This window comes from Gallinula chloropus (genome assembly GCF_964237585.1).
Source record: "Gallinula chloropus genome assembly, chromosome: 15".
Taxonomy (NCBI): domain Eukaryota; kingdom Metazoa; phylum Chordata; class Aves; order Gruiformes; family Rallidae; genus Gallinula; species Gallinula chloropus.
In genome coordinates this window covers 4863949-4882673 of record NC_140100.1, presented here as the reverse complement: position 1 = coordinate 4882673, position 18725 = coordinate 4863949, and the positions used below count along the sequence as shown (strand labels likewise).

Below are 18725 nucleotides of genomic sequence, written 5' to 3'. Positions count from 1 at the left end.
AGGTGTGGTGGAAGCAGCAGGCAATGCTGCTCATGCTTTCCATGACCGCTGGGTGCAGGTGCCCCAGCCACACCCCTCAGGGACAGCCAAAGCACAGTCACAATTGTGGGTTTGAGGGACAGTGCCTCCTCCCCACGCAGCTCTTACTGTGCAGCCAGGCTGCCCTGCATCTCATCATCCCCTCCAAGGGGCCTGTCCCTATGACAGCTCAGCCGGTGAAGCCCAGACAAACACCATATTCCCAGGAGGGAATGAATTAGCGGTTCTGCTGCTAATTCCGGTTTAATTCCCGTGACGGACGAAGCACGAGCTCCTGCCTACACCCTCCTTGGCTCCTGCCCTGGCCAACCCAAGCACTGCTGAGGAATGGGGACGGAAGATTAATTTGGGATCTGAGGAACTGCAGCCAAACCTGCTGCAGTGGGAATAGGAACATGTGCCTCCAGGCCCCCTCCAATCTCACCCACTTGTCTACCATCATGACCTTTTAAGCCATTTACCCTTTTATACATCCTTCATGTCTCATCCTGCTTGTATGGCCGGCAGCAAAAGCATCTGCACTGTGGCAGCTCAGCCCATCACCATCACAGGGACTCCCAGAAACACACCCCATGAAAAGACTATTATAGCCACGGTGCTCAGATGGGGAGCGCTCGAGGCCCACAGAGGCACGAGCCATCCCTTGCGATGAGGAAAGGCCATTTGTCCTACACCCAGCAAGTCTGTGTAATCCTTATCACAATGTTTCAGTGTAGCACAGAGAGCTTTGGGGGGAAAGAGGGGCTGGGACTGAAGAAAAAAAATCGAACGTTTGCAAAACAAGCAGGCTGCAAGCATAAAAGTTGCATCAGGTCCCTGAATTATCACAAGCTAGCCCAGGGGAGCACCCAAAATCATCCACCTTAACTGAGTCCTGCACCAGCACACAGGAGAGAAGCAGGGGCTCAGTAAGAACTGCTGTCCCAGCCACTGTAAATGTGGGAATCGTGCTGCAGGATGAGGATGCATCTCCTTCTCACCTCCATAACCCACAGCAACACAGCCAGGGGGGCACATGTCTTTGTGAGCATAACCCTGCCCACTCTGCAGCCTTGGTCCGTGCCATGGTGAGACCTCACTCTTCTCATTAGTTCTGCTCTTCCCAGGCCCTCACAGCCCCAAGTCAGAAAGCATAAGAACCATTCCTTAGCAAATTGAAACCGTCTGCCACCTGTAACACAGGGCACTGCGGTGCAATTACAAGGTGTCTAACAACAAGCCTTTTCTACCCTTGTGGAGCTCCAAAAATTACCAATTTCATGGTTGATTTTTTCTCTCTGCTCATTTCTTCCTGTAACTCACCCCCCTCACGCTTCCCTGCTCCCCAGTGAGAGGGTACATTGCAGCAGGGACGTTCAGGTGTTCAAAGAGCTGCCTGGAGCCTTGTGACAGGACACATGTCTCTGGCTGCGAGCATCCCAGAGCACGAGTGCTCTCCTTCCAAGCGTAGCAGAGACACGCGAGCACCATGTGCACACAGGAATGGCATCTGCAGAGCCTGCACAGGATCCCTGGAGCATGAGATCAGTAGCTGCAGTCACAGGAGCTGAAGGCACCCAATGCTGTTCTTCCCAACCTGCCATTCACTGCACCATGCCCTAGAAATACAGCCAGCCCAACGCCAAAGCCAGATGCTTCCCAAATGCCCTTCACAGTCCTTACAGCCAAGATATTTCTCCAAATCACCAATCTTATGGAGCCCTCTGAGGGTGGGGAGACCCTGGCTCAGGGTGCCCAGAGAAGCTGTGGCTGCCCCTGGATCCCTGGCAGGGTTCAAGGCCAGGTTGGATGGGGCTCTGGGCACCCTGGCTTGATGGAGGGTGTCCCTGCCCACGACAGGATGTGGGACTCTGATCTTTAAGGTCTCTTCCAACCCAAACCAGTCTGGGATTCTATAAAAAATCCTTTCCACATGGGATGCATTTTAACTTGAGGGGAGAGAATGAGGCCTCTAAGAAGTTCCTAAGCTGCTGTGCAGTTACTGGGTTAAGGTTTTACTCTCTAGGCATGATCCCTAAGGCCCCGAGAAGTATTTTACACCCCTCCACTAATGGGCTGATGGATTTCCATGGCTGTATTTCCACCCACATGACAATCCTTCCACTTTTGTGCCTGCACATAAAAGGCATCACCAGACCCACAAGGTTTCACTGTACACTTATTTTCTTGTTCACCACTCTGCATTGACTTCAAGTACTAGTGAAGGTCCTTAAAAAGCACCACAGCCTTGTGGCATAGCCTGGTGCTCCACCAGGACCCCAGGATGCCAAATCTAGATGCTTCACCTTTCATAGCCTGCCTGCTCTTTGAATGAAATCTGAAAGACTGGAGTCACATTAATCTCAACATCAGATCTTCATTTTTGGCCAAGAAGCATCTATCTGGCCAGCAGGAACAGGCCTGATCAATCCCATGCTGATTTCTCATGTCAGGTTAGTTTTTATTTAATGATAGAGCTCTCTGAAGTCATATATCTCCAGCAGCCTCAGCTGAAGGAAGCATAGCCCCATGTTTATAGTAACAAATCTAATAATCAAATACAGTCTGGTAAATGACAAACTGTTTATTTTCCCTCACATGAGGAATTCTTATAAAACTGCTGAAACATTCCATTTAAAAGTCATTTACATGGCGATGTGCTGGGTATCGTCATAAATCAGGGAAAACAGCCTCATGAATAATTTCAGACTAAAAATAATCCCAAACAGGAATCTTCTCTTCACAGTTGAACTAAGGAACATACAAGAGTGTGTGTATATATACATATATTCCTTAATTAAGACAAAAGGAGAGCCTGATTGATGGGAATTTTGAGACCCAAGTTGAGCAGCATGTGCCAGGGGCTGGGTGGATGCTTTCAGTTCCTCAGCCTGGTGGGATCACAGCAGACTTTGAACTACCCACAGTTTCCTTCCTTTAGGGCATCCAAGTGTAGGAACCCAGCCAAGCCTTTAGGGGAGAGACACACAGCAGGGAACAGATGTAACACCCCACACTCTGTCCACATCTTCATGACTAGTTCCACCAAAGGAATCCAACTGGGTAAGCCAGGTTTATCCATGTTCTGTCCATTGCAGTGCAAATACACAAGGGAAAAAAAAAAAAGAACATAAAACCAAGGGAAAGTAGAATGATAATCCCATGTTCTGGTGGGTTCTCTTGATCCAAAGGTCAATAAAATAAATAAAACTCCTGACTTTACAAAAGTAGTACCAGATTCCTGCTGTAAGCTGTTCAATATCACTTTACCAAGCCATGGCATCAGAGCTATCCAATGTGTACGAGAACAGAGGCCCTGACCACACTTCCAAACCCACTGCTGTCCAGAATATCTCAAGGGAGAAGTTCTGCTTCAAATTAAGCTTGTGATGATCAGTAGCCACTCATGTTAAAGCAGGTGCTTCCCATAAAAACTGGTGTAAAAGTAAAATCATGAGATCAGAATTGGGTGTCCGTAAGTTTACTTCTAAATCTGGAAGTCCCTCTGGAAGCATGTCTGAAGCCTTCAGCTGGAGGACAACCGAACCCTCGAAACAATTCATACACTTCCAGGAAAAAAAAGAAGGGGGGAAAATGCATTCCTTTCCCACCCTGCTTTAATTTGAAATATGTCAACAGGGAAAGCCAGCTGAAATCCCACACTTTCCCCAGATGGGCAGTGAGGTAATTGGTGGACATACGCCCATGTCAGACTTCAAATTCTATTTTGCTCCCTACATGTCATCAGTGGTTGCAACCTTCCCAGCAAGCTGGAGCACCCCTTTTGCAGCAGAGGTTTGACATCTAGTGGACAGACGGCTCCCAAGAAGCTGTCACCACACAGCCTGGGGACACTGGCGCAAAGTCACCCTCTCAGCCTGAGAGGACACAAGGAGGGAGGGTTCAGCCGGCACACATGGAAAAAGATGCAAAACCCAGGGTGTTTCTCCAACCAGAAGCAGCCAAGCAACACCAGGCTGGTGGGAGAGTTTACCCTGGCTCCTGGCAGGGGATAACAAGATCAAAGTGGGCAACAATCCAACACCAAGCAAGTCCAAGAACCATACATCTCTCTTTTTGAAGTGCTATGAGCCAGTCACTGTCTCCCTGATGCCCAAGAAGCACTGCTAGGAAACCAGGGTACCCAAGGGGCTGCATAGTCCCATCAGAGTCACCCATTATCAGCCAAATCCTGGTAGGGCCTGCTGGGTCTGCCCTGGGAGCCACAGCATGACGTGGGCCACCAGATTGTGAACTTGGATAAACCAAAGCACGTGCATTCACCAGAAAGGCAAACCAGACCCTGCCCACAGCCAGATGACTTTATTAGTTAATTTAGGCAACACTCCTCAGACACAGCATTATCCTCCTGAACTCCCCACAGCCCTCTGCAAACATCATCATGAAACAAATGGATCATACTAAAGCAGCTCAGGATGGAAACTCAGACGGGCTCTGAATGAGCAACTGAAGATTTTGGAAGGCTCTCAGTTCTTCAGCCCTCCAGAAAGAGCAGCGCATCCCAGCGTACCAGAGAAAGTAACACCATGGGATGCAACAGCAGCATAGAGCCCGTTAAATCTTCTTTTTTTTCCCTGACAGCCCTATTAAGTGCAACAGGGCTGTGTGGCTTTTTAAGGATGCTGGTCTGGGCATTAGAAGGCAGAGAGCATCCAGTAGACATCTGGCCCCCTTGCTACAGCGGGCAAAACAAGAGTTGTTTGGTAATGGATTGCACCAAGAGCCTTGCAGAAAACTTGGACAGCATCCAAGGAGATTGGATCAGGACACGCAACTGGGGCCAAACACATTCCTTGACGTACTAACATCTTTGGGGGAGGACATGTCTCCCTGTTTCATGGTCTGATGACGGGGAGCCCAGCATGACCCCAGCCTCTGGCTGGGGCATGTCATGCAAACAAGGAGCGATTGCTCTGGAACGAGACCTTCACAAGATCCCCAGCAGGAAAACAATTCAAGCCTCATTTCTTGGGACTTATTTACCACTGCCTGCTCCCTAACATACCACCCTGTCAGCCCATCGCTCCGTTTTGCTGATACCTTATCCTGTTTTGCATGATGTGCTTTTTCTGCGTGGTGACATTGCCTTGCCTGCCAAGGACACGCATGGGCGAAGGGAGGACTCAGCGATAAGGGAGTTTCAAAGGGCTCTCGAAGGAGCTCAGAGGAGGTGAAGCAACGGCGCAGGTCAGACAGGGAAGACACCCAACAGTGTGTGCAGAACAACAGACTCAGTTAAGTCTACAGATACCGAAAGACAATATAATGTGGAACTGTATTGTCTTGGGAATGCTTCAGAGGAACCCCAGCATCCAAGTGTAGAGTCCCATATGTTTTGATAAGAGACTGTTAAAGGCACGTTCCTATAAACACAAGTCACACTCTGTATAGATATGGGCTGTAAACGTTGCGTTAAAATACCTCAATCGCCTTGAAGCCGATTCATGCTCTGCAACTGCCAAAAAAAGGAAGAAAGAAAAAAAAGGAAAAAAAAAAAAGGAAAGTGAGCCCGGGATGTTTCAGCTTGCTATCTGAAGTTATTTATAATAAACTCTGACTGAACTGAACGCAACGGGCCAAGAGAGCAGAGGAAGCAGTGATGAAGGGTGGTAAAGCTCACACTGCAATCCATCACCCCTGCCGCAAAGCCGGTGTTCAAACAAGGCAAGGGGTCTGGCTTCCATCAGGCAGAACCAGGAAATGCAGGGTTAAGGCCAGCTTGAACTTGGTCCTTAAGTGACCCCCATGACATTACTCCTTGGGGACTCCAGAAGCACCAGTGCCTCCAGGGGATGACTTGTGCCTTGTTTGCCCTTGGCTCTTCCCTGCAGAGGTTGCAGAAGGACTTGACATTCCCCTTCATGACCCCCCTGCCCCTTTCCTTGCACTGATGGAGCACTGCGACACGGGTCAAACCTCACGTGGCTGGTGAGCAAACGGCTCCATCCCACCTAACCACAGCTCCACCTCCAGCTCCTCACTGCTGCAACCTGGTATTAGGACTGACATTAAACTGCAGCGCTGACTCAGAGGTAGCCGAAGATATTTTATCCCACCAAATTTCTCTCCAACCTATGAAAGATCACAGGCTGCCAGGAATTGATGCCTCAGATGTAGCTCTCCTTTCGTGCGATGAGCTGGTGGCTTAAATCCATCCTTCAACTAATAGTGCTGCTGACATTGACCCATCCTGGAGAGCAGAGATGTGCTTTCAAACACGGCATTTAGAGCTAAACTGACAGCTTATCAGGACAAAGCGATAGGGAGCAGGCAGGGGATTGATTTTGCCTAACTGATCCCTCCTGTCTCGCCTAAGGGCAAAACTCGGCAGCCCCTGCCGAAATGAACAGTCCCGCTGGGTCACAACAGGACCATGGGAACACACAAACACAGTAGGAAACAACTGCCTTTCCATGCTGAAAGCTCTGCACCTGTGGAGCCCCCGTGCAAAAAGTAGTCCCAGATAAGCAGTAACAGTAAGAGACCAGATAAGCTCATGGATGGGGCTGCTGATGCCCATGCAGCATCCAAAGCTTTATACCATTTAGCTGAAGACATTCCCTTCCCCTCATCCAGAAGCTCTGCCTATCCCTCCTCAAGGCAAAAGAGGTTCTTCTGGAACATGCAGAGAGCACAGGCACTGCATGGCTTTATACACTAGTCCTAACCTCTGGTACTCATTTCTTAGATGAAGTTCTGCTCTACAGATGTGGCTATGAGTTATTTTACAGATGCTTCACAGGAAGAATTGCAGGTGCCCAATTCACAGCCTCTCTTCACCTCTACCACTCATCTGCTGCATGACCTCTTGCAAGTCACCTCTTGCTCTTTGGCTCTGGTTCCCTTCTTGCTTTCTGCAAGAAGCCAACTCACTCTCTCTGAAGCTCTCCTAGCTCCACACTGCATTTTACTTTGAGCTCTGTGGCACTCACAGCAGCACTGGGCTCAGCCTAAGTGCTGCCCTGATGCAAATACTAATAATGCAAATGGCAAACAGGCCCCAGAATTGATTGCCCATGCACACATGAAGCAGCTCCTCAAGCTCCATCCATTGACAAAAACACATGGGAAAGCCTGGTAGGTACTTGTCAAACCCTCAACAGAGCTACAATCCCCCCCAGCCATGACTCAGCAGGCCCTGGAAAATTTCAATGAGACACATGTTGGTTTTTTTTAAATTTAAAGTGTAAAAGTAGAATAAACATAGCCTTAAGACCCTTCATCTTGCTATGGTTGAGCATTGGATTTTTTCTCCAGCCATAGCACACCCTGCTCTAGCAATGGGGTAAGATCTCAGTTCATCATAATGGGGGCATCAAGTCATAGGGTGAAGACATCCATTGGAACAGGAGTCACCGTGACAACAGGGTTAGCAGATGACATGGGAGAGGAGCACCTGGTCAGCACCTCAACTGTGAAATCCCTCTTTATCCCTCAAGCTGACCTCAACAACAGTTACCCCCAACTTCAACAGTTCCAGAGCTCCCCTTTTCAATACCAAATTGTGCATTCAAAACCAGGTTCATACTTAACAGTGAAAATGAGAAAATCTCTTCAAAGCCTACATGAAACATAGCATATTTCCTGCTCAGAGCAGGCAAGTTCCAGATCAGACACAAAATCCAGGTGCTCTCACAAGTGACGATTTAACTGATCCTCATCAGGAAAGCAAAGGACAACACCACATGGAAACTAAACCACCTTTTGCCTGGACAAGCAGTGCCCCTGAAGCTGGCTGTGAAATGGTGAGAGCTTACCCTGCACTCACTTTGTGCCTTGATAAGAGATTTAAGAGACAGTGATGGCCAGTCAAGCCCGTCACGAGTCTCTCCTTACGTAAAAGACAGATGATTTGGCATCAGGTTGATTTTTACTGTTGCCTTATAAACCCCTGCGAGCTTGAGGGTTGCAGTGGGGTGGCTGGGAGACCGTGACTGTAATAAAAGCATTTACAGCACTGACACACACATGAAACTGCAGAACCAATATTCAGGATCACCAATAAAGGGAAAACACCAGAACCACACGTGAAACAGAACGTCCTTCTGACTTCTGCTCTTCTGACTTCTCTATCAGTCAGTGTTGATAGAGAGTAAATTAAAATCTTTAGCAGGAAGCGAGGTGAAGGAAATCCCAGTGTATTTAGATGTAGCACTTATCAGTGCCCTTGGGAAAAGATCCAAACCTCTTTCCTTGGGAGATATTTAATAGGAAAACAACCATCCTAGGGTTTGCTTCCCATCATTTGTGCCTATCCCACCCATCTGCCCATGGCCAGGGGGCCAAGTAATGTCAAATATGGGCCTAGAAAATTAAGATTGAGGAGAAACAGGTGACTTCCCCCCCTCCCCCCAACTTCCTCAAGAGTGTCCCTATACGGCTCAATCCTCCAGGCTATGAAATTCAATAGGCCGTAATGTTCCAATCGCTACAAGCCGCCTGGTCCCCACCATGCCAAAGTAGCTCAGATTTAACAACTAAATTACAGCATGCATTATGCCATTACAAGCTCCACACAAACACACTTACAAAAGGGCCTGGTAATAAGAGGTTGGGGATATACAGTATGTTTAGGGCTAAATCCTGCTCCTGGACTCACCAGCTTTACTGGCATCAGAATTGCCCAACCTGGACCACGTGGCTGAAGCATAGGGTCTCTGTTTCTTTTCCAAACCCAAACTGATGCTTCCCTACACTCCTCCACAGGTAGTAACCCAAAAGCAATGATCAAAATCTCAAGGATTCATAGTTTCATTCCAGGAGTTCAATCTGCACCTCCAAGTCTGACAGCATCCTTACGGTCAAACACAACCAAGGAATACACTTGCTTGCTATCAACCTCCAAGAGAAAAGTTTTCGAAAGCAAAGCAAAGTCCATTTTGCTAGAAGCAACAGCACAGGTACACACAATTATACATAAACACATGTATGTGTTAAGTATCTACACACAAATACTGTGTTTCTGTGTTCCTCTGCTTTCCCATCAGCTGTGCCCAAAGAATTTAAATTTGCAGTACCAAAACCCATAGTTTGCTTTGTCTCCCGGAGTTCTTCATCCTTTCCTCTCTCTGTCATCCCCCAGTGAAGGAGGTGTCAGTTCATGCTTTCTCTCCTTAGCCACGTCAAGAAGCAGCCTGGGCTTGCAGCTCCTCCGAGACTGGAAAAGCTCTCTATGCAAATACCTGCGTACCCATCGCAAATCTCAGAGGGTTTAACTGAACATCAGGAAAATCAAAACAAATGTACAGGTAGAGAGGACAGCGATGGGGATCAAAGAGTTTGGGTACACCAAGCTTCATGAGCATCCCAGGGGAATGCTACCCCTGAAACATTTGTAACATTCATCCAACATCCCAGCTAACGTGACTCTTGTCCTTCTGGAATATGACAGATGTCCCAGACACTTTGTACCACAACTTGTGGCTTACTTTCTGCAACAAGATCTACCTGAATATTAGACATTTGGGCAAATTCCCTTCCTGCTTTGTGCACCATGAGGGTGGAGGAGAGGGGCCGTGAGCAGTCACACGCTTGATTTCACCCTCTGAAGGAGCCGTGATCACAAATAGATGTACGTGCACATGAAGTCATCTTATTCCTCCGGATGGCTTCCAGAGGCACTGCTTCTGAGCAAAATTGCAAGATACTAGTAGCATTGTGAAGGCACACAATTTCCATCTGTCAATGGAAACGGGCAAAATTAGATCTCCAAGCTGCGCATTTAATCCATTGCCAAACTAGTCTGCCTGGTACAGTGCTCAGAACAGATTTTTATTAAGGGAAAGAAAGAGGAAAATTGTCTTTTACAGCTGCATCTTGTCAAAGCTTCCCTCCTCCGCCCCCAGCCTGGCCAGCCAGCTCCAGAGTGACCGCTCTGATATTTCCCTGCGGCACGAGGCTGGGAACAGCCCTGGAAGCCCTGTACAGAGCTCATCAGCCTCTAATTCACTTCCAATTTGTCTCTATGCAGGCTGATGACTCCTAATTGCTGGTTCAGAAATACAGCACATACCCCGATGATTTTAAGTTGGTCTAAGTTATCTTAGAATTAACTGTTAGGGGAGATCACACAACAACTCTCCTCCTATCCTGGGCAGCGACATATTCAGTTAAAAGTGTATCTTAAAAACACAAGGCTGCTTCTGCAGTTAGATTAAGGGATTGTCACAAATGCCAGATGCTACCTTAAGAATTAAGGGCCAAATCAGAGCTCAAGTTCTCTTAAAACATCTGTGTAAACAGAGGTAACATATTTCTTGCATGAGTTTTAGCATCGGTGGCAAAGGTTGCTGCTGTGCAGGTTCACACGCCCAAGGAGATTGAATTCAGAGCACGATACGTGCTAAGAGTCAAACACACCTGCGGGTCTCAGGGTATGTGGCCCATGGAGCCAAGGCTGTACCCCTGGGACTCCTCCTGATTTACACCAGCAGAAGGGAAAGGCAGACCTACGTGCATAATCCAGTGGAAAACTAATCGGAGCTCTGTAAGTAGGGAGCTCGATGCTTCTTGTCTGCAGAAGCATTTATTTAAAGGAGAAAAAAAAAAAGATAAAAACAAACAAGAAGCAACAACACACAAACACACAGAGAAAAACATGATTCAGAGTTCATTCACTGTAAACTAATGTGATCCCGGTTGCTCTAATGGAGTTACTCCAAACATGTCATTTAGACAGAGCACGGCAAATAAAGCTGAGGTTTTGCTGCCAAGTAAACCCGGGTGGATGCTGCCGACTGGACCCGCGGGAGCCGGTCTGAGCCCCAGAACACCAAGTAACTAAAGCCATGGAAAAGGTAAGCTTAAAAGCAATTAAAATAAATCTACAACTACTTCTGTATTAAAAAAACACAATAAAACAACCACCACAAAAAAAAAAACCCAACCCAAAACTCAATCCATAAACCAAACTTGTAAGCAAACTGCAAGTTAAAACTGCATTTATTGGTTTCCACCAGATGGGAGAGGTGAGACAATTGGAAAAACTTTACAAAGTTCAGTCTGGGATGCATCTTGTAAAGGCCCCGAAAAGTAGCAAATTAATTACACTGAAGGGTTATAAAATACAGTCTGAAAATAACAAGTAAACTGTAGATATTTCATAGACATGATGAGTTATCTGGAGTAAAAACTGATGCTGTTGTATCAACTTGTTAGTTTGCATCTCTTGGTTTCTCACCTGCTCAGAGATAGCTGCAGCAATCCTGACTTGAGACAACCCTGAGATAAACCCATAAATCTCTGATGAGCTGCACGCTCAGTCTGGAATTCAAACCCAAACGGGAACAGGGTGTCAGGGGCTCCAACCACAGCCAGCTGCTCTACGGGAAAGGCAGCGAGGCCGATCAGAGCTGGGGCCAAGGAGGGCTTAAATGTGATTTTATTCACTGCTATTTTATTTCATTAATGTCAAAGATAGAATTTTATTTTTGTTACTTTTATTTCTGATTGAATTTGTATGCTTTACCTCGGACAGATTTCTGTTGTCGTTGCTGTTATGAGTCAACTTCATTCTATCAGTTCCACATTTCCATCCACGGGTACCAGCACCATATCTCTTTTTAAGGTTTCCCTACACTCACCCTTCTGAATGCAGACAGGTATCACCACACACCATTGGTCCTTACTGCAAAGAGCTACAGCAAGACCTCATCTGCTCTGAAAGCACTTTTGTAATTAGCTTCCTAACCCTTTTTTTTTTGTTGCAAAAGTAACTTTGAAAACAGGAGCCAAGCGCCAACTAATGCCTGCTCGAGTTTGCAGAGAGCTTAACCCCTTCCTTTGCACAACCTGCTGCCCACCCTGCCCACACTGACATTGTTCCCAAGCACCACAGGCTCCAGCAGCTTTGCCATAGGACTGCCAACACCAATCCACATTCCCAAGTTTGGCTAGAAGACAGGAATAAAAGGTATTTCTCAGAGGTACAACCCATAAACACTGCTTAAGGAATTCAGAGTGCAATGCAGAGGTTAGAGATGATGGGTTTTGGCAGTGCCAAGGATGCAGGGACCACAACAAGCCAGCAGAGATAGCTTCTGTCGATATTAAAGACAAAAACTCAGGACTAAACTGTTGATTAGATGTATTGAGCCAACACAGAATGCTGAAATGAAAGGAGCTAAAACACATGTGGACAACATATTTTTAGATGAGTTACAATTTACAAGACTTTTCTTCCTTATGCTCCCTAATTGCTTGTCATTCAGCGGGAGATGCTGCTGGGTGCACAGCACCTGCGCCTCTCACCAGATTCAGTGGGCGTCGTGGATGCTCAGCAGCTCCCAGGATGAGGCCAGAAATACATTTATTCGCTAACGGGTTTTTCCACAGCACGCTAAATATTTTAACTGCAATATTTATATTCGGAGATGACAAATTGTGATTCGGTCAAACCCTCCCATTGCACTTGTCAGGATACAGCCTGAATAAGAACAGATTAAAAGCAAAGGCTTTCTGATAAAGCTCCTCAAATCTGATACGCACTTATTATAGAGTAATCAAATGAAGTTTGTCAAACTGATAGGAGCCCAGGCAGAGCACTTATACCCACACCTCCATGTGCTTCAGTATAACCCCCCCCCCTTCCAAATCACAAATGGCAATGCTCCCACGTCTGTGGGAGCCAGCACACATCAATTGTGCAATAAAGAATGAAGAGAGCTGCAAGCCTTGTGTCAGAGAACAATTTATAACACTGCTGAGCAAACAGCTTAGCCCAGTATGAAGAACGGGGAGATGGAGTGAAAACCACAGTGTTAGAAAGAGAACAGATACATCATTTTGCATGAAATGAGGTTTTTCACCATCTAAGCAGACTTACAGACAGCTATACTGGGGAATGCTTGGAAATAACACACAGGATGTTATTGGGGATGTTTGATCTGCCCCAAAGTGCTTGTAAGGGCAACTAGAAAGTGCTGCTAGGATGGCAGCTTCAGGAAAAAAAAAAAAAAATTAAAAAAATAAACCCCAGACTCGATGCAAACAGCAACTCTGCCCAAATAGGAGAACAGAGCCAAGTCCCACAGAAATCAGCTGGAACCAACAAGCTCTGTAGCCACTTGAAAAAATAAATCAGCGGAGGGTTTTTTCTGACTAAGGCACACAGAATTCCACCTATAATGAATCACTGAATGTTTTTATGAATCACTAAATAACCAGCAAAAGTTGCCCGAGCCTTATCAAAGCCACGCTGCAGAGCTGACACTCTGTGCCGGGATGGAAAGCAGGTTTAATCGTCGCTGCACCGTTCTGTTCCGCTTTACAGCCTGTGTCTCCAGCTGGTCGTACAGTAAACTCCCCCCCCAGCAATGCAATGCAATGCACTGGTGACAAGCACAGAGTCAGCGTTCCTCCCAACTGCTCCACCTCAGGCACGTGGACTGCACGGGTTGCCAACAGCCATCCCAGCCCATCGCTGGGTTACGCGTGTTAACCAACAGCCCGGGAGCTGCAGCCAAATCCCACACACCCCCCACACCCCCCCTGAGGTGCAGGGACATCGAGGGATCGACAAAAAAATGACTCAACCCTTCATTTATCCAAAATGTTAGCAACAGTAAAATAATCCAGCATAGAGAACACCCGTCTGGGTACAGGCATAGCTCCCTGTTCCTGTAGCGCTGTCAGTGAACAGCAGCGCTTGGGAAGAGCCAGGGAAGAACCTCGCTGGATCTCAAAAGCCCAAGACCTTGCTCTCCATCACCCGACACGCACACCGAGTACACAAAAATTCCCACCCACAGACCTCTATAAATAAACCCACTTAAGAGATCCAGGACTGCAGAAATAAGTAAGTTTGCTTCCAATTATATCTCTTTTTTTTTTTTCTTCCAAAGGCAAATTAAAAGTAATAACAGAGGGAAAACATGGTACAATTTAACAGTGAAAAATTCAACTTCAGCCATTGCCCATATCACAAGAACTATATTCAGTTTATTTGCTTTAAACTGTCACATACAAGTGACTTTCTGGTTGAATGTGGGTTTGGAGGTAACCCTGAAGATCAGAAGGAGAATCTGGTGCTGGAGCCACCACTTCAGAAAGCTGAGGAATGACACAACACAGCAAACAGCTCGACAAAAGTCAGACGTGAAAATCAGACCCAGAGCCGGTCCGAACACTTTCCGCTCCTTTCATTGAACTTTAACAGACACAACTCTTGGCTCACACACCTGAAAACCAACTCCTTGTAGATCTTTTGCTTTCTGTCATTTGAGAATTCAAAAGTCTGATGGTTTTATTAATACAAAACCATGCATATGGAGGGGGGGGGGGAGGGGGGAATGGGGGGACACAGATTTTTTCCAGGTTGTTCTTAACATTCCCAAACACAGCACAGCTATTAAAAACACAAATGCACATCTACTGCATCTGCCCACAACCCCGTTTTTCCTCTGATGCGCAGCCCTTTGGGCAGACACGTGCCTGTGGCTAGGCAAGCTCCCGGTCCCGTAAGCTGATCCCCACCCCACCTGTCCCCCAAGAACCAGGCAACAGCTTTTTTTAGCTATTTCTAAGCCTGGCAGTAACCCCCTCTGCTTAAGCCACAGAAGCAAACCACGCTTTTGGCCCAGCTGTGGAGGATTTCCACCTGCTCCAGGCCACAGGTCTGGGCTATCTCTGCTACCGACAAATATTTGGAGCGGCCGGGCAGCTTTTGCGGTTCAAGAGATCTGGATTGACAGAGGGTTGCCAGGAGCCCCATGCAAGATGCACATGACTGCACTCCCCAAACCACAGCAGCATTTGGTTTTTCAGATGCTGATGCACCCAGGTCTGCAGTGCAAACCCCATGGCACAGTGGGATACAGCTCCCTGCCTTTGCCAGGAGCACCCCATAGGAATATGCCCAAGAGCTCACAGGGACATGCTGGGAACCAGACCCTGATGAGACACCTTTGCTTTGTACAGATGGATGGCTCTGGTCACAGCCTGGGGCACAGAAGTGAAGTTTTCTGCTTGGTGGCAGGAAGAAGCCTGCACAAGTTTTGGAGATGAAACACGGCAGGGGATGCAGGGAAACACTCGGTGAGCACAGAGACATGAGGGATGAAGGCACTGGGGGGCACAGAGAAAGATTTTCTCATCCTCCCCTGCAAATAAACCCCAAAGAAAGCAATGGACAAGTCCTCCACCAAGAAAATACACTACTTGGGAGAAAAGCTGCTTTTCAGAAGGGGTTAGTGCTTCCTAGGTAGGCGAGCACCCTAAAGAAACAGCTTTTCAGACTCAGATTTTAAGAGACTTCACAGTTGCGTCTCTTCCTTCTGTGACTGAGGGAGATTTTAATGCAAAGGTAAAACTCATTATTGTAGTTTACAGACTTATGCTTCTAGGAGGGCAGGAACAGTCACCAAAACTGCACAACTGACCACAAGCCACCTTTGTGTTGCCACCTTCTCTTTCGAGTTACTTTTCCCCAAGGACAGGAGCTGGGGGAATCTCAGCCCTTACACACCAATCTATCTGCCCACGCTCCTCCTTGAGCAGTCTGCCCTTCCAGCTGCCTTCCAAGTGTCCCAGCCATGTGGCAGTAGCCCTCATCCCCAAGCTGCCCAGCCTCCAGCTGTCTGCGGTCCAACAAACACCCAGCACTACCTGGGCACAGCACCAGCTCCTGAGCAGGATGCATATCTCACTTTGAGGTTGCTCAACACAGCTTTGCTAAGCAGCTTCAAAAATCACAACCACCGGCACTGCAAGAGCTCTCACCAAGAAACTTAAGAGTCGACCCCAAAGGATTATTCTCACTGCGATGTGTGGGACCAGTGGTGACTGAGAGAAGGGGGAAACAATCCCAGCAAGGAGCTCGTTCCTATTGCTATTGCATTCCTATGAGCTTTTATTCTGCAACAACCAAAACATACCAGCTCTGACAGCAATAACACTACGACACAGGGCTTACGTAGTTTTATTCAATTTCTGCCTCACTCTTAACCAACCATCACAATTCCCATCTAATATTATGTCAGAAGTTTTGCAAAGGAACTCGCTCTCCTGAGAATTCTTTGGGGGGGATGCTGAATGGGAAAATAAAAGCACAGCCTCAGCCTTCAGTGGCATGAGCACACCCGAACCCCCTTTACACAAACCTCCCTTGCTCAGTGGCAATGATGCTTTGTTTTCCTGCCACTCTGGGTTAATTTGCCAGCGGTAGCAGCTTGAGGGATGCTGAACCCAGAGTGGGAGAGCAAGACCCCACCAAAGCCGAAGGAGAAGGCTTTTCCCTCCTGCCTACCCCCCCAAAGTTTTGAAACACGATAACCTGCTTGAAGTGAAATCTGCCTCGACTCACTCTCAGCTTAACAGGAATACAGCACCCTCCCCAAGCCCCTCCACGACTGGGCACATCACTTTTTTGTTATGGAACCATGATCTACGTTTAATATTTACACAGCTAAAGCATCACTGTGGAGATCAACTACTTGTTTACTTCTCTCTTCCATCCACATGCATACAGGAGACTGGTTTCCCCCTCACAATGGTGTAAAGCAGAAATATCTCCGCAAAAGTCAACAGTTTGAGTAAACACAGTTTAAACGAGAGGAGATCCAAGGCCATAAAAATTGTGGGGTTTCCCTCCAAGTATTTCTCCTAATAACAGACCAAGGCAGTATTCTGGGGAGGATTGTGCAATTCCTCCTAACAACACTCGCCTTGGTGGTGTTGCTGAGGAAAACAGTGATCTCAGATGCACATGGGTTTCCTTGGTTAACTGAAGCGAGATCAATACTAACCATATTAATAAGTAATGCTTTTAATAGCAGCGGCAGGATATAGGCAGCAAACTGCAGGCAGGTATCAGGGATAGGTAAAAGCATTAATTATCTGTACAGCATCAATGCTTCTGAGCTGACATGCAGAGCAAAGCTAAAAGCTCACTTTCTTAAGACTGTCAAGACAGACTGACAACCCTCTGATCGCACACAAGCATTTTGGGTAAAATTCAATTTTCTGGATGTCACAACTGAGAGGAACACACTGATCTTTCTCATTTAACATTAATAAACTGGGTAAAGGACACAGGAGAGGTGGGGAGATTTAGAGGCTTGACTGTCCTCTTCCTTCCCTGCCCGCAAGTTGCAAAAGAACAAAAGCCAAGGGGAGTTTTTGGACGGGAGGCGAGTGAGGCATGTGCCTTCCCCAAACCAACTCAAACCCACTCCATCTTTCTGTGCCGAGAAAGCACACATGCACTCCGAGCTCTCTTATATAAACAGCAAAAGGGTCAGTGCCAGTCTGACATTCCCCACCATGTCTAAAATAAATAACGAGGGTTTCTTTAAACTTCACTCCTTCCAACCCCACCAAGAAATAAGCGGAGTTAAGGGGGTTTTCCCCTCTGAGGGTCCTTGGGGGGCTGCAGCTCAGCATCCTCCACCACTCTGAGATGCCGAGGCCGGGCACCTTGTCCGGCTGTCCGGTCCCTCACTCCCACACCGGACAGTTGGATGATGCTGATGGAGCCGAGAGGACTTCCTCGTGTTTCCCCCCCCACCCCCGACTGAGGCCAGTGGGATGAGCACGGGGACGACGACGGCATGCTCCCCCAAAACCCTACATCCCCCTCCCCGAGGCTGGGGATCGGGACAGCACGGAGGGAGGGGCACACGCCCCTGGGGACCCCGAGGTTTTCGTGGCATCCCCGTGCGCTGCAGGGAGCCGCGAGCCCCCGGGACGCAGAGCCCCGACGGGATGCTCCGGCATGGGGAGGGCTCCCGGAGGGGGGGTGTACCAATCGGCCGGGGGTGCTGTGTCCCGCGGGGAAAGGATATGGGTTACAGACCAGCCTGAGGCACCAGCTGCGCGGGCGAGTGGTTTGCTTGAGGCAGAAGAAGGCGGTGGGTGCCAGCGCCGGGTAAGGCACCTGCTCCTCCTCCTCGGAGGCCAGGTCGGGCGGCGGGTCGCGGCCGGGAGAGCCGCCGGTGCCGGAGACGGCATCCTCCGGCGGCTGCTCGGCGGGGCGGCGCGGCGGCGTGGCGATGGGCACCCGCACCTCGCCGCCGGCCGGGCGCGGCAGCGGCTCTCGGCTCTCGCCATCAGTCATGGTAGCGGCCAGGACCTGCGGGGCAAGGGCAGGGGGGTCAGGGGCGGCGGCCCCCCCGGCGGCGGGGCGCACCCCGGCGTGGCTCCCACCTGGCCCCGGGGCTCCAGCCGCAACAAAGACGGGCGATGGGGGGTCGAGCCGCCTCCCGGGCGCGGCCGCTCCCGCCCCCTGGGGAAGCTGGGTCTCCCCCACCACCGCCCCCCCAGGGTGTTCCCACCCACAGGCTTTCTCCTTTTTATTTTCGGGGATGGAAAATTGATGGAGGGTGTGGGGGGGTCCTACCTTAGTTTGGCGGAGCCCGGTGTCTCCACGAGCATAGCCGTGCCTTCCAGTTCACATGGGACCAGGCAGCAATCGGGGCGCCGGGAGACGGCGGATGTCCCCCCAAAAACACACACCACCCCGTAAATCCAGCTGGGGGGCGGGGGGGAAAGAAAGCCGGAGCTCGGCGTGTGGCGCCCGCCCGCCCGCGGGGATGGAGGATGGAGGAGGGCTGGGGAGGAGGAAGAAAGGTGGCGGCGGGGGCCCTTCCCGAGCCGTGCCGAGCCGAGCGGAGCCTCTCCCGACGGTAATCCCAAGGAGGGAGCAGGCAGCTCCGCAACCGCTTTGCAAAGCTTCACCCGTGCTTAACAGG

General features: G+C 48.8%; 1 protein-coding gene across 1 annotated transcript in view; it reads right to left on the bottom strand.

Annotated features, from left to right (window-relative positions):
- The window catches only part of CACNA1H (calcium voltage-gated channel subunit alpha1 H), a gene marked incomplete at both ends in the record, with an annotated part of 243671 nt that extends 225580 nt beyond the window's left edge, over positions 1-18091 (bottom strand). Inside the window, one exon of the mRNA XM_084270957.1 lies at positions 17820-18091. Coding sequence (XP_084127083.1) covers positions 17820-18091 — 272 coding nt within the window. The remainder of the gene's footprint in view (positions 1-17819) is intronic.
- Positions 18092-18725: the final 634 nt, after the last annotated feature.